At 36.7% G+C, this 13,736-nt stretch overlaps 1 protein-coding gene, 1 non-coding gene and 1 pseudogene across 2 annotated transcripts in view; 2 read left to right on the plus strand and 1 right to left on the minus strand.

Moving 5' to 3' along the window:
• Window positions 1-6,593, plus strand: part of LOC150105451 (integrin alpha-PS2-like) — a 536,973-nt gene extending 530,380 nt beyond the window's left edge. Inside the window, exon 30 of the mRNA XM_090394825.1 lies at window positions 4,556-6,593. Within this exon, the coding sequence (XP_090250951.1) occupies window positions 4,556-4,663 (108 nt within the window). The 3' untranslated portion in view covers window positions 4,664-6,593. The remainder of the gene's footprint in view (window positions 1-4,555) is intronic.
• A 6,277-nt stretch (window positions 6,594-12,870) lies between these two features.
• On the minus strand, window positions 12,871-13,052 carry LOC150105452 (U2 spliceosomal RNA; annotated as a pseudogene).
• LOC150105453 (U2 spliceosomal RNA) lies at window positions 13,020-13,203 on the plus strand. Its single transcript, XR_016548516.1, has one exon. It is a non-coding gene; the product is annotated as a U2 spliceosomal RNA (small nuclear RNA).
• Window positions 13,204-13,736: the final 533 nt, after the last annotated feature.

A 13,736-nucleotide genomic window follows, 5' to 3' on the forward strand; every position in this document is an offset into this window, starting at 1 on the left:
TATGGCAGATGGGAACCAGAAGACAACCTACACACAGCATTTAAGCCCCACTGCAAACTTGCTACCCTTATCTGCTCTACAAAAGATCAGCTCCCTCCTCTCTCAGTGCCTGGAGTCTATAAAGTACCCTGTTCATATAAACTGGTGTACTTTGGACAGACAGGCAGATCAACCACTATCCTCCTGGAGGAACATAAGTCATACATCCGCAAACACAACTATGGTCAGTCAGGCTTGGCTGACCATGTCTTGGATACAACCCACAGGATCTCGTGGGAAAAAACCACCATGCTCCACCACAGCAAATTCAAAAAAGAGAGACCATTCTTAGAATTAGCAGCAGCTCTCAGGAATCAACCAAATCTTAACAAATATGGTTGCATTAAGCTTCCTAGGATTTGGGAAACGCTTATCATCAGAGGTTCCACTTTACATTCCAGGCCACCTATAACTGCCCTTAGAGGGCGCTCCACCTAGATAGGACTTTAGTGTCACCCACATGGTTGGGCTTAGTATTGTGTGTTATTTGTTTTTGATGTTACATTAGTTTTTTTGTAATTCCTGAAGATGTCTCATTTACTGAGACAAAATATATAGGACGTATTAAATTCTGTTTTAATCCTTTGAGAGTGCTGTATACAATCCATTAAGCCTCCAATGTGATGTCCTCACACACTTAAGCCTCTACACATGGTATTAGAGAGAACAGAAGTGAGAGCAATTAAACGGTAATTTGTTAGTTGACTTTTATCACCTTTCTTTGGGATGTGCTAAATGTTGACCTGTTTTCATGTCGTAGAGTAGATATCAGTTGATTAGGATAGATTGAAGAGACAATACAGGATAGGTGTTAGTTCTGGGGCACAGTTTTTTAACACCGTAGGTGGGATACTGTTAGAACCAGATGGTGTACTTTGGACAGACAGGATTCTTCAGGCTTCTTTTTGTTGGAAGAGTATGGAAAAACATGAAGGGAGCCATTCTTGTTGGAATGGAGGGAACTTTGCCCAAGTCATCAGTGCAGGAATTGGAAGCATGATGCCAGTAAGTTGACCTTGCTTTAGGTGAGGTTACTACAATACCATCCAGATGTGGGAGTGGGGGAAACCTGGGTAGGCAGAAGATCTTGGCAAGGAACCAGAAGGAGTGACTGCCATTTGTGTAGAAGGCAAGTTTGCAAGGTTAAAGTCATGCAGAAGTCATATTTCCATATACAAGTAGCTAAAAGGTGTTACACCTTATTACTTAAATACTCTGGACAAGAAATTATATTCTTGGTTTTAATTTCATGGCATCTTTAATTTATGGTATAAGCAAGTCGTAAAACTTTCAACATCTATCTCTAATCCAGAGTATTTTAGTAATAAGGTGCGAAAATTTTGGCTACTTGTATATGGAAATATGACTTCTGTTACTTCAACTTTAGTATCACTTCTGGGTCTGGTTCCCACCAATGATACCTGAATAAAGGCCAAAATTGGTCTGGATAGTGATCCTTCCATAATGCATAGCATTATACATGTCTATAAGGATATGTGCTTTGCATTATGGAATACCAAGGCAAGTGATATGAAGTCATTAGCCTCTATATATGAGTTGCCATCATAAAGTTACTTCACACACAAACTTTGTTTGCTTACACTTGTATAAAGGATTCAACCAAGCATATAATTACTTGGCATCTTTAATTTATAGTATCATGGAAAGGAGGCATAGAAGTAATGGAAGACCTCCAGTTAGCACCCTTGTAGAGTCAAAGAATAAAGAGACTGCGAACTGGTTGAAGGTTGTTCTGTGGCAAGAGGCTTGTATGAGGTTGTGGTTATCGGTTACCAAGAGGAGAACTGATAACCACAGTTCACCTGGAAGGGGAGCTTGTTACGAATCGGTGAAGTGTGTTCGCAAATTAAAGGGGATTAGGTATTCTGGTAGGAAGATTGATGATCTGGGATAGGTCATTGCTGGTGGCAAACACCTCAACATCCCTGCCTGTTTGATTGGTAAAACTGCAGAAGGGGATTCAGTATGAGTTGTGGACACTGAAATTCCCATGAAGGATGGCCTCACTATTGAACTATTTCACCTGAAGAAAATCGAGTTTTAGAGAGATAGTTGAAGAGGTCAGCATGGTTGACAGAGTTTGGAGAGCAGTAGAGAGAGCATATGAAAAGGGCAGGTTCATTTGGTAGAGAAATTTTGAGCCAAAACAGATCAAACAGTGGGAACTCAAGGATTTGCAGTCTCAGGCATGGTATGTCAGTTCTGATGAATGTACAAGTGCCTCCCTCATGGTGGAAAGATCTGTGTAATATATAGTTTGGGCAGTTGAGGTGGACAGCGGTTGCTGAGTCTGCCATTTAGGGTTCTGATAAGAATAGTAATTCTGGTTTAAACAACTGTAGGTGTTGTTGCATATTGTTTATATTGCTGTTTAGGCCACAGATGGTGAAGTGGATGTGGAATCTTTTTGGTAAGAATTAGTGTTGGTCAGTTGTTTGGTTGGATTTCTGTTGTTTTTGTGGCTGGATTTTTTTTTTTTTATGGTTTTTTTTTTGAGGGAGAGTTTTTAAGATCTGTAGGAAAATCACATTTCCTTGGATTATGGTCTACTGTATTTGGTGAGGAAGAGATAAAAGAAGTGGGGCATGACATTGAGAGGTGACAGACTTGCAAACATACTGAACACACAGAGGGAACTTGGTCTCCTGTCCATACATGCCTTGACAGTTCTCCTGGCAAAATACCTGGTTGTAGGATTTGACGTTAGCTGATTGGGAAGCCTCCAGATTCATTACTAACTGATTCGGTCCAATGTACTAACCAGCGACAGGCCTGCAGAACCGGTTACTGCTGTACTCTCGAATGAGGACGGGTCTGGGATTCCCTAAGTGAGATTGGTACGTCACTCTCACTGCATGTGGGAAGAGGGGGGGGGAGTAGAAACTGCAATCCCTGCTCTAGTGACCAAACATAGCTTCAGAGCTCCATTTGTGGAAACAGAACTATACTGCTGCAAGGTGGGGATAACCTGACTACGAGAGGCTATATATTGAAATCGGCAGCCCTTTAGTAGCCACCTACCATTACTCATAATTTACCTGTCACTCACTTATCTTTCATTCACACATTCATATATCTTTTAGAGATGGCTTATCAACTTCTCAATCACTTATCCATTAAACTCAGCAATTTACATTTACTCAGCCTCTTCTCATAGCAACATTCCAGATATTACTTTTGTTACCAGCTTCAGAGTATCACATTGGAAGCCAAATGACTAAATCTGCATGTGGTCATTCAGATGTGGTCTGATCAAGATTTTGTACAATGTTATAACTGCCTCCTTTAACAAAGTGCTGTGCCATTTGAATTTTGAGTGTCTGTCATGTCCAGTCCAAACTAAAAGCATATCTTCCTGAATGGACATGGCATCACTCCTTATAACTTCTATGAATTCCACCTATGAAAGGTTGTACACCTATGGTACATTAATATTGTGGATGTGCTTAGGATTAGATAATTCAGAATCCCTGTTCTAGAAATCAAAATAAAGCTCTTTGTAATTTTTTTCTTAATGAGAAAAAAAAAAAGTCCTTAGCTACTTAGTATAGGCTTACAATCTTTTGTGAGTGGAAGACATGTGCACACATACACACACACACACAAAAGCAATGCAATTCATCTACCATGAAAGGGCATTCAAGCATCCATATTCGGGATTGGATTCTAATACCTATGGCCTGTTAGGTATAGAGCAGATGTCAACTCAAGTAACCACACACAAACTCTCCTCAGCCAACAAATGGATATTTCTTGTCAATCCACTTAGCGAAATGTCATTAAGAAATAAGATGAACTGTAGTGGCCAAAGGGTAAAAAATCCTGTGCAAAAAATTTGTTCTTTGTTACTTTCCTTTCCTTCCTCTCAGCATCGAGTAGAATGCCAGTGCTCTTTGTTTGAATCCTACTTAGGATTTCAGGAATATTTGTAATGACTCTTCAACTGAAGATGAGTTAGCAGCCAGTCTCATATGGAGGTGGCATTGTTTTTCTCTCCTAGAAACCACAGTCAAGTCTCTTCCCCTTTCAATTACAGAAGGAGAGAAGAGCAGAGGTTTCCTTCTAGTTATCTGGCTTCAGTTGTTAAATGGCACTCACTAATTTTTTTTAATTATGAATCCTATATCTTGAAAAGTTGTAAAACTATAGCACACAATTTCGCATAAACATGGCTTGGATAGCTTGGAAAACTTCCTATAGATATCAACAAGGAACTTTTTCAAATATTTCAGGCCTCCAATAAGCACGGTAATAGACTTACTAGGCATTGATATTCATCTACTGCTGCAAATATCCATACTAAGAGTAGGATTCAAACCTACAGCCTGTTAAGTGAGTATTCTGTCCACTTGGCCAACCAGACCAGCTGTTTATTTATTTATTTCAAATCTTATTTTTATTTATTTGTTTATTTTAAAAATTTTCTGAAATATCAGAGGTTTTTTTTTTTTTTTAATGTATCTTTATAATATAACCATTTTTTGATAATTGACAGCTTGGGTTTTTCAAACGGAAGAGGCCAGAAGAAGAGGTAGAAAAAGAACCCCTTCAGGGATCAGAGAAAAATGGCTATCATATGGCTAGGGGTGATGCTGCATTGTGAAAGTGCATTCTGTAAAATTTAAGTGATTTTAAGACAAATTTGTGATATGCTCGTCAATGAAGTGCTGGCTTGCTCAGGGCAGAAAATAAATGTTGTGCCATTTACGAACTTTTTGAAATGAAGCCAGGCGTGAGAAGACTTTTTTTATGACATAATGCATTGCCATCAAATAAATATTATTAGTGCAACAGGTGGAATACACAGGGATCCAGATGAAGACCGAACTACTGTTCCTTTTCTGGATGAAGGTATTAATTTTGTACTAGTTATTATACTATTTCATTTTGGGTACCTGATTTTATAATTTTGTTTTTTTTTTTAATTTCAAATGTTGATAAAGACCACTAAAATTGTAATCATTAAATATAGTCATCTGTGCACTTGCTTTACAATGAAACAAAAAAAGCAGTGTATGTTTTTTCCATAATTTTGTTTATAATTTCCTATTGTAAGTTTAGAAAGTACACCAATCAATGCATATATAGTACTAATGATGCGCACTGGTAAAAATAGCTTTGGAACTTAGATTAAATGCGTGTATTTTAGCTATCAGTGTGTGTGTATATGTATATATATATATATGTGTGTATATGTATATGTATATATATATATATATCTGTGAATAAACATGTCTTCCGGATGTGAACTTTGTTTATAAAATGAGACATATAATTATTTAAACTTTGATTGACACCATTCCTGATAAAATTATATAACAAAATATGGAAAACTACATTCGTTTTGTTTTGCTTTTTTATATAAGGTCAAATCATAACTGTCACTAACCTGACCAGTATTGTTTTATTTTGAATGCCTGTCTAATAATTTCTGCAGCAGTTAATAAAATTCAAAGGAAATTTTATATTTTGAGGTTTTAGACCAGTTAAAACTCACATGAACTTCATTTATGTTTGAGAATCATTAAGTTACGAAAGAGGATATGATTATACATATGTGTTGTACATATGCTACTATTGCTGACTGGTTGCTACAAAATTTTGGAAATGTGTACACTGGAATCATTAAGCACATTTGCATGACTTCAATACTGTTTCTTTTCATAACAGTTTTGTATGAGAAAGTAATGTGCAAGTTTTTATATCAGATTTTAGTGTCAGAGGTTTATTATACAGCTTGTGTATTGATTGATATATAAATCACATGCTAACATGAATATTTTTGAACATAGAAAATCAAGCAACAATAGCAGAGCTGTGTGTGTTACACAAGTGCACATTTTTTTTAAAATCTTGTTAGCAGAAACTGTAATAAAAATAAATCTAGAGATATTCTGTTTGCTTAAGTTATATAAAACACAATATGCATTAGTTTATATATTTTGTACAAGTATTTTTAAAAACAATATCTATAAAATTATCTGTACAGTTTGTTCTTTTAAACTATGTTTAGTGATGTAAAATTCTTTCTAATATTTATCTATTTCACTAAGATGAGTATATGCAGTGATAATTTGAATGTTCAAAATTTAACATTATTCTAAAGTATGGACTGTAGTCCATACTTTAGAATAATGTTACATACATAAAGTATCCACACTTAAAGTATGGACAGGTGGGAGGGGGGGGGATATATATCTAAAACTCCTGCTAAATATTTGGGGTATTAAAGTTATTTTTAAATAAAACGATTGCTTGTAATCTAGGTTAAGCTAATTTTTTTTAAATCCAGGATTTCAGTTTATAAATCTAGCTTACTTTTGTCTCCTAAATAAAGGTAAGCTGCTGTAATATATGTTATATTTCATTATGTTAATTGTTTCAAACAGAAAAAAAAAAAAAAAAGTGAAGCTCTGAATGACAGTGCTTGTTAAATGTAAATATGCTACTACAACTTTTTGTTCAATAATTTTATCTATTATTTATGTTTATTGATTTGAACTAAATGAGTAAATAAATCTGTTGAACTTTTTTTTTCTTTTGTCTTCATTTCAGTTAGCATACTACTGCATAGCATATAATTTTGATGACATACAACTTACTGAAATGGAAATCAATGACAAATTTTGTTTGTGTTAAATGTATCTGTTATGAAGGATGAAAGATTTATAGAGGGAAAGTAAGAGTGATGAGTGAATATGTCAAAAGTGAGTGCCAGTTGTTTGCGATGAATAAAAACATGATAGAGAATGTTGACAAAAGAAAGTGGGGAAAATGAGTGTTGATGAAAGTGCAGTGATGGAAGGTCAGGAGAATGAAGAGATCATAAGAGAAATAATACATTTATGTGGAGTCTCATAAGATAAAATGTGAGCTGAAGAAAATAAAGAAAAAAAATCAAAGCAAAAGAAGAGTTATGAAAAAGTTTTTAATGTGATTCCATAATAAGAGGAATACTTAATAAGATCACAATGAAATCTTGCTACCCAATTGTAAAAATTAATGAGGCAGTCAGGGTATAAGGAGGCATAGTATAAGAGAAGATATGAATTATTGGAATAAGTGAAAAGAAGAGTGAGAGAATATAGATTGTGAACCTGCTGCCATGGTATGATAGAAGTGAGTTGAGGACTTCTTTTGTAATGGCAAATGAATCAATGGTGGTGCAGGAAAATGTTGTCAGTTCATACACATGGAATGATGAAATAGTGACAAAATAATGACAAAACACATGGAATGACAAAACATCGATCATTCTGTCACGTCATCACCTATCCTAAATACCCAAATCACAAAAAAAAATTCATTGCTTCTTACATTTGAGGTATATTAAAAAAAAAAATAGATAACATCACATTCTTAAAAGATATATCATATAGACTTTAAGCCATACTGAAATGTAGCTACCCTCATCCACTCACCAAAAGATCCCTTCTATGATCCAAAAACAGCCAGTATCCAACTGGATTAACATAGAAATGTCTGCTATCGTTCTAAGGTGGAAGAGCCAATGGGGGGGACCTTCCTACTATCCAGAATTAGATACAAATCTAAGAGATTGTTTCTGAAATCTGCCACACCATTCTATGAATCTAAATAAAAATAACTGCTTCACCTTACCAAAAATCTGGGAGATGCCATCTTGAAAATATCAGCTGAACAAGCGGGAACCAAAGGATACCAGTTAAGACCTTGCTTTATCATAATCACGTTCTTGGTCAGATAATAAGATACAGGAAACAAGTTCGACTGGCCGAATCCGTGGCAGCCCTGACCTGGTGATAAGGGGATGTCAGACTCCATCGCTGCCCTTATGGCCAAAAATAATAATAAATGAGATAGCCATGCATCTGGCCAACTATGGCCAGATGCATGGCTATCTCATACTTCACGTACATTTCCAACTGAACGCCCTTAGGTTCGATTTGAACCCTCTAAGTCAGAATCCTGTCTAGCCACTGCAACGATGCCATTCGTGCCTTATGTGTTGAAAGGCAGTGCTAGCTGGAGTTGCTTTTTTTGTGTTACAGTTCAATCTGGCAATGAGGTCACTAGAACGGAAGCATCAAGGCAGCCATTGAGACTATGTGGCCGCTACTTCTGCATTACAGGATTCAGGTGTGATGTGCAGGCACCAAATCGTCCACACAAGTGGACGATTTGGTGCCTGGGTGTCATGCTTAGAAGAGCAGCCACCATACTGCGATCTGTTGAGATTCATCGTCTGACACTGTGAAACCATTGAGTTGCACTTAGTGAAATATTTAGGGCTTCCCTCAATGAGTCTGCAGACACCATAGATGTCATGTAGCAACAATAAAATAGGAAGGGCAATGCAACAAAAATTGATGCAACATGTGAAAAATATGTAGTTCATATATACAAGTCTGGTTGGCAAAAGTGTGAATACTGCAACTGCACTCCAATTTAACAAGCCATGTTCAAATCAGCATGAATGTTTATGAATTTAGGTGGTAGATGATTTTCATCACTCAGTGCAAATCACTAGTTCTGCTTACTGGAAGCCTAAAGTGACTTGAAAAAAAATCATGTTTGGTTTTCTAGAGCAGAGTGGATTATCTAACTATTAGTCTACCATAATAACAATACTGATGAACAATAGGTTTACACCCTTTTGTGGGTGGGATTTAAACAAAGAAAAGGTGTCCATGTGGGCATGTAAGCACACCTTATAGTTAACTAAATCCCAAAAGCTATGACCAAACATATTCCTTTCACTTTAAACTCATTCACCAACAGAGCCACAACTGACTGGCAATCTATGCCACTATTCATCTCTCCAAGAAAAAATCTAGTCCTCACTTTTGCCCAGTTTTCTCTCTCTGCATCAATCATATTAAAACCTTTAAGTAACCTGTTTATGAGAGCTTCTCTTTTTCATCTATCTTAAGCCACAAATCTTCAACCTCTTTCCATAAGGAATATTCCACAGATTTGCCACCAACTTGATCACTCATCTCTGGTTTCTCTCCATCTCTTCCTTATCTCTAAGAAACACAGGTGAAAAGATGTGTGAACTATAATCCAGATGGAATTATAAAGTGATTATAAACTAAGTAATTCTATGAGCTATTTTAGTCACTTCTGCCAGATGTCCTCTGAAGTTCAACAATGCAAAATCCCTAGTATCATCCATTTCCTTGAGTATGATTCCATCATTGCATTAATTAATGTTACATCAGGGAAACATACATCTGTTCTCCTCTATCTGTGCTGCTAGTATTTAAAATCACCCTGCAAGATCTCTACATCATCTTTATTAACTTACCCAATTTCACAACATCAACAAAGAACTAAATATTTCCTCTTGAGTCATTTCCAGTATCATTAATGTGCAAATTAAACGGCAGTGGCCCAAGAAACCCTTGGAGAATACAGACACAGGCCTTGTCCTGGAGTCTGCTCCCGGATAAATTACTTTCTAACATTTGTCTATCAGCCTCTCTCTTAACCAATTCACAGTCCATTTGCTATGATTTATGTAACAGAATTCCATGCAGAATCATGTCCAATGCATTTGCAAGTCCAACAGTATATCACTATGTAGCCATTACCTTTACAGTTGTCACCTTATCATCAAAAGTAAATTACTGAGGCATGACCAACCTTTCACAATTCCACCCCCATCCCTTCCCCATATAGGAGCCCATTCCTATCCACCCATTACTAGATTTCCCTTAACCTTCTCATACCTTGTTCACCACTTCTGAAATGCTGATCAGTTGGTAATTTGCAACTTGTCTTCTTGTAATATGCAAGTTGAAATACCATTTAACCTCATCTGCATTAACATTAAACATCTGTAATAGCATATATATATATATATCCATACATCCAGTTCATCCACCTCGTTTTGTACATCAGCTTCTATCACATTTCCATCTGGATGATATGCTCTTGCAAAGTGATCACTCAGTAATTAAATTATTTAATGTACTTCAGTTACCTCTCTGCCATTGGCATTTGTAAAAATTATTCTACTATATAATCTTTCTTTTAATTGCCGTATACTGAAAAGACTTTTTGGGATTACCTTTAGCTTACACAGCTAATTTCATCTGATACTTTAATTTTGCCTTCCTCACCACACCTCTCATGCTTTTGGCCTGTGCTCTGTACTGTTTGTGCTTGTTGATCACCTTTCTATTTACATTCTCATCATGATGTTTTCTTTTATTGTAGCTCTTGCTTAATAATGTTGCTTATCTATTTAACTTCCACTTGATTTATCCACCTTTGGCTTACAGAACTAATTTCATCTGATACTTTAATTTTGCCTTCCTCACCACACCTCTCACGCTTTTGGCCTGTGCTCTGTACTGTTTATGTGCTTTTTGATCACCTTTCTCTTTACATTCTCATCATGATGTTTTCTTTTATTGTAGCTCTTGCTTAATAATGTTGCTTATCTATTTAACTTCCACTTGATTTATCCTTCTGACTCTTGGTATGCAGTCTGTTACTACTTCCTTCAAACATGTTTTTCCTGTTCCAAATGTACTATCAGCATCCAAATCCTTACAGCTTCTATTGCCATAGCACCTCTTCAAGCAGTCTTGTGAGTTTGTTGTAATTAGTTTGTAATTCCATATACACCCTTTTCAACTGAAAATTCCACACATTTAGCCCTCTCCCAGTAAAGACGACATGATCACCCTCACCAGTCGGCTTCAATGTGGTCATCTCAGTTATAGACAAATCCCCTGATGCAATCATTAAATCCAGCACTCTGAAGTTCCTGGTATCCTCCATTACATGCTGCTTCAGATAATTATTCCTTAGTACTGCATTAATCCCATTTCTTTCTGCCTGTGTCCTTCTTCTTTCCAGTCTATGTTCAATTCCCCATAATAATTATTTGCCCTTCCCCCACTCAACTTATTTGCTGATATATACCATCCACATTATCCTTTGCATATTTTGGCCCAGTTTTCTTCAAGCTTTTCTAACTCCTCAATAAAAAATACATTTTGCATCTCAACCTAGCATCAATTGACAACAGTCATGGGTTCAATGCCCGTAGATGTCTGATGCCATCTTGATATGATTCTTCCATTGCATTCTATTTTGTGCAAGATGACTCAGTTTGTGTACAGAGTTTCTGCACCATTTGATGATGTCATCGCACCATTCTCTGTTTGGTCTTCCTGTTTTGTTCTTTCCTTCAATCATCCCAAACAGCATTTTTAATTTCCTGTCATCATTCATTCTACATATATGGCCAAATAGACAGTTTCCTTTTGATTATTTTCTCGATCCAGCTTATTCTCAAGATCTTTCTATAGCACTTCCTCTCGAATGCTAATATCCTTCATTCAGATTCTCTCAGGCCTCACTGCTGAAGAAACAAGTTTCCACAATACACAGTTTAGTGTGTATCTTTATAGCTCAGCTCTTCCATATTTTGTCAATGGTTTTTAAGATAGCTGTTGCTCTGGCTATTCTAATTTTTACCTCTTTTTTTTGGGGGGTCCAAGTCATGCATCATATGACATCCAAGATATCCACATTTTCCAGTTGAAATCCTTCTATGGTAACTTTGTTCAGTAACTCCTATTGTTTGAATATCATTGTTTTAGTTTTTTAAAAATTGAAGTTTATCCATATCTTTTTCCTTCTGCATATAGTGTTTGCAGTGTCTGTTCCAGCCTTACTGCATCTTCTTCAATCAGGTTGATGTCACCTGCAAAGCAGAGGTAGTTTATTCTCATGCCATTTATTGAAATGCCACTGCCTTCTTTAATCTTATCCAGTGTTCTCAGATGTGTGATTAAGATGAGTGGTGATATTGGGTCCCCTTAGGTTGTGCATTGACTAGTGGCAAACCACTCTCCAATCACACTTGCTATCCTTGCTTGTGCTTGGCTGTTAATATCTTTCAACAGGCAGATCAATTTATTGTCCACACCATAGGATTCCAAGACTGCCCGTGTTATATTTTGTTCAATATTATCAAAGGCTTTTTGGAAGTCCACAAAACAGCGGTATATCTTTTTGTTCTTTCTTTGAGCTTTCTCTGCTATGAGTCTTGGTGCGAGCATTTGTTGCACTGTACTTCGATCTTTTCGAATCTGGCTTGCTCATTAGGAAGATGTGCCGCCATATGACTCTTCAGGCGTTCTGTAAGTATTTTCATCAGTCTTTTGCCAAGATGACTCATTAGTTCCGAAAATAGTTCCATAATTTTAGTGAATTCGAAATCACTGCCTTTTTTTTTTATGAAGAATAACCAAGACTGATTTTTTCCCATTCTTCGGTGGCATACCTTGATCTCCATATTTCATTACATAGCTTCTGCATTTCTTTTCCAACCAATTCTTTCCTATATTTTAGCATCTCACCTATTATGTTGTCATTTCCAGGACTCCTCTTGTTCTTGAGATGTTTTATAGCCTTACTCACCTCCTCTTCCAAGATGTAATTTTCAAAGATCTCTGCTATTGGAGAGATTGTTTTTAGTTCTTTGATTACTTCTGTTGCAGTATTATTTAGCTGATTTTTTATGTAGTTCGCTGCAACATCTTGTCCATCTGTGTATAATTTTGGTCTTGTCCATCTTCATCTTTGAATGCTACTGATCTTGTTTGCCACTTCCTATTGACATTTTTTAAAAGATTATAGACCTATCTAGTTTTGTTCTCCATAGTATACTGTTCAATGTCTTTGCATTGGTCCTAAAGTCATTTGCTTTATCAGATCTTGCTGTTTGCTGTACTTCATTGCATTTTTGGTGGTATATAACTCATCTGCTGCCTCTAAATTATCTCTAGCACACACACTCTATAAAAAGGCTGAAAAGCAATACCCCGAGGAAGTTGTGCAATACCAAGTAACTTACAACAAAGTCAGAACTAGCCCAAAGCTCTTTGCTGCCTTCCAAAAATCAGTTTAATATCTTGTGGTCCATATCAGATATTAACTGGCAGGAACAGATACTACTCTCTTACTTTAGCAAAAGGCCGAAGAAACAAAAAATATATCTGTTCTTATCAGTTTAATATCTGATAAGGGGTCCCTCAAGATGAGCTTATTTTTGAAAGGCTGCAAAGTGCAACTAGCTTACTTAACCTTCACTACAAGTTGCCCTAGTGTTGCACTACCTCCAGGGTCATCTCTCTCTCTCCATCGAAGAAATGAAAAATATTATATGTATATATATATATATATATATATATGTGTGTGTGTGTGTGTGTGTGTGTGTGTATATATATGTGTATGAGGTGGTATCAAAAAGTTTCGAGACTAGGTTTGTAACACACCAAGATGGCAGCACAAGGCTGCACGCACAGTCACAGGAAACACCCACCTTCATAAGTGAGTGTACCAAAGGACGTCCTGTGTACATTGGGAGCTGTACAACTGATGCTATTCTGACCACCTGTGTTACCACATCTGCAATTTCATCATGGACAGCAAGTTAGAACAAAGAGCAAACGTGAAATTCTGCACGAAACTGGGCAAATCTGCCACAGAGACGTTTGACATGATTCGGCAAGTTTACGGCAATCCTGCAATAAGTCATTTGAGGTGTTTTGAATGGCACGAGTGCTTCAAGAGCAGAAAAACATCACTGGAAGATGATGAGAGATCAGGAAGACCTTCAACGAGCTCTACTCCCAAAAATGTCGAAACCATTCGGCAACTTGTGCATGAGG

Source organism: Typopeltis vanoorti, chromosome 6, assembly GCF_054136105.1.
Source record: "Typopeltis vanoorti isolate ZY-2024b chromosome 6, IOZ_Tvanoo_1.0, whole genome shotgun sequence".
In the NCBI taxonomy this organism is placed as follows: Eukaryota; Metazoa; Arthropoda; class Arachnida; order Uropygi; family Thelyphonidae; genus Typopeltis; species Typopeltis vanoorti.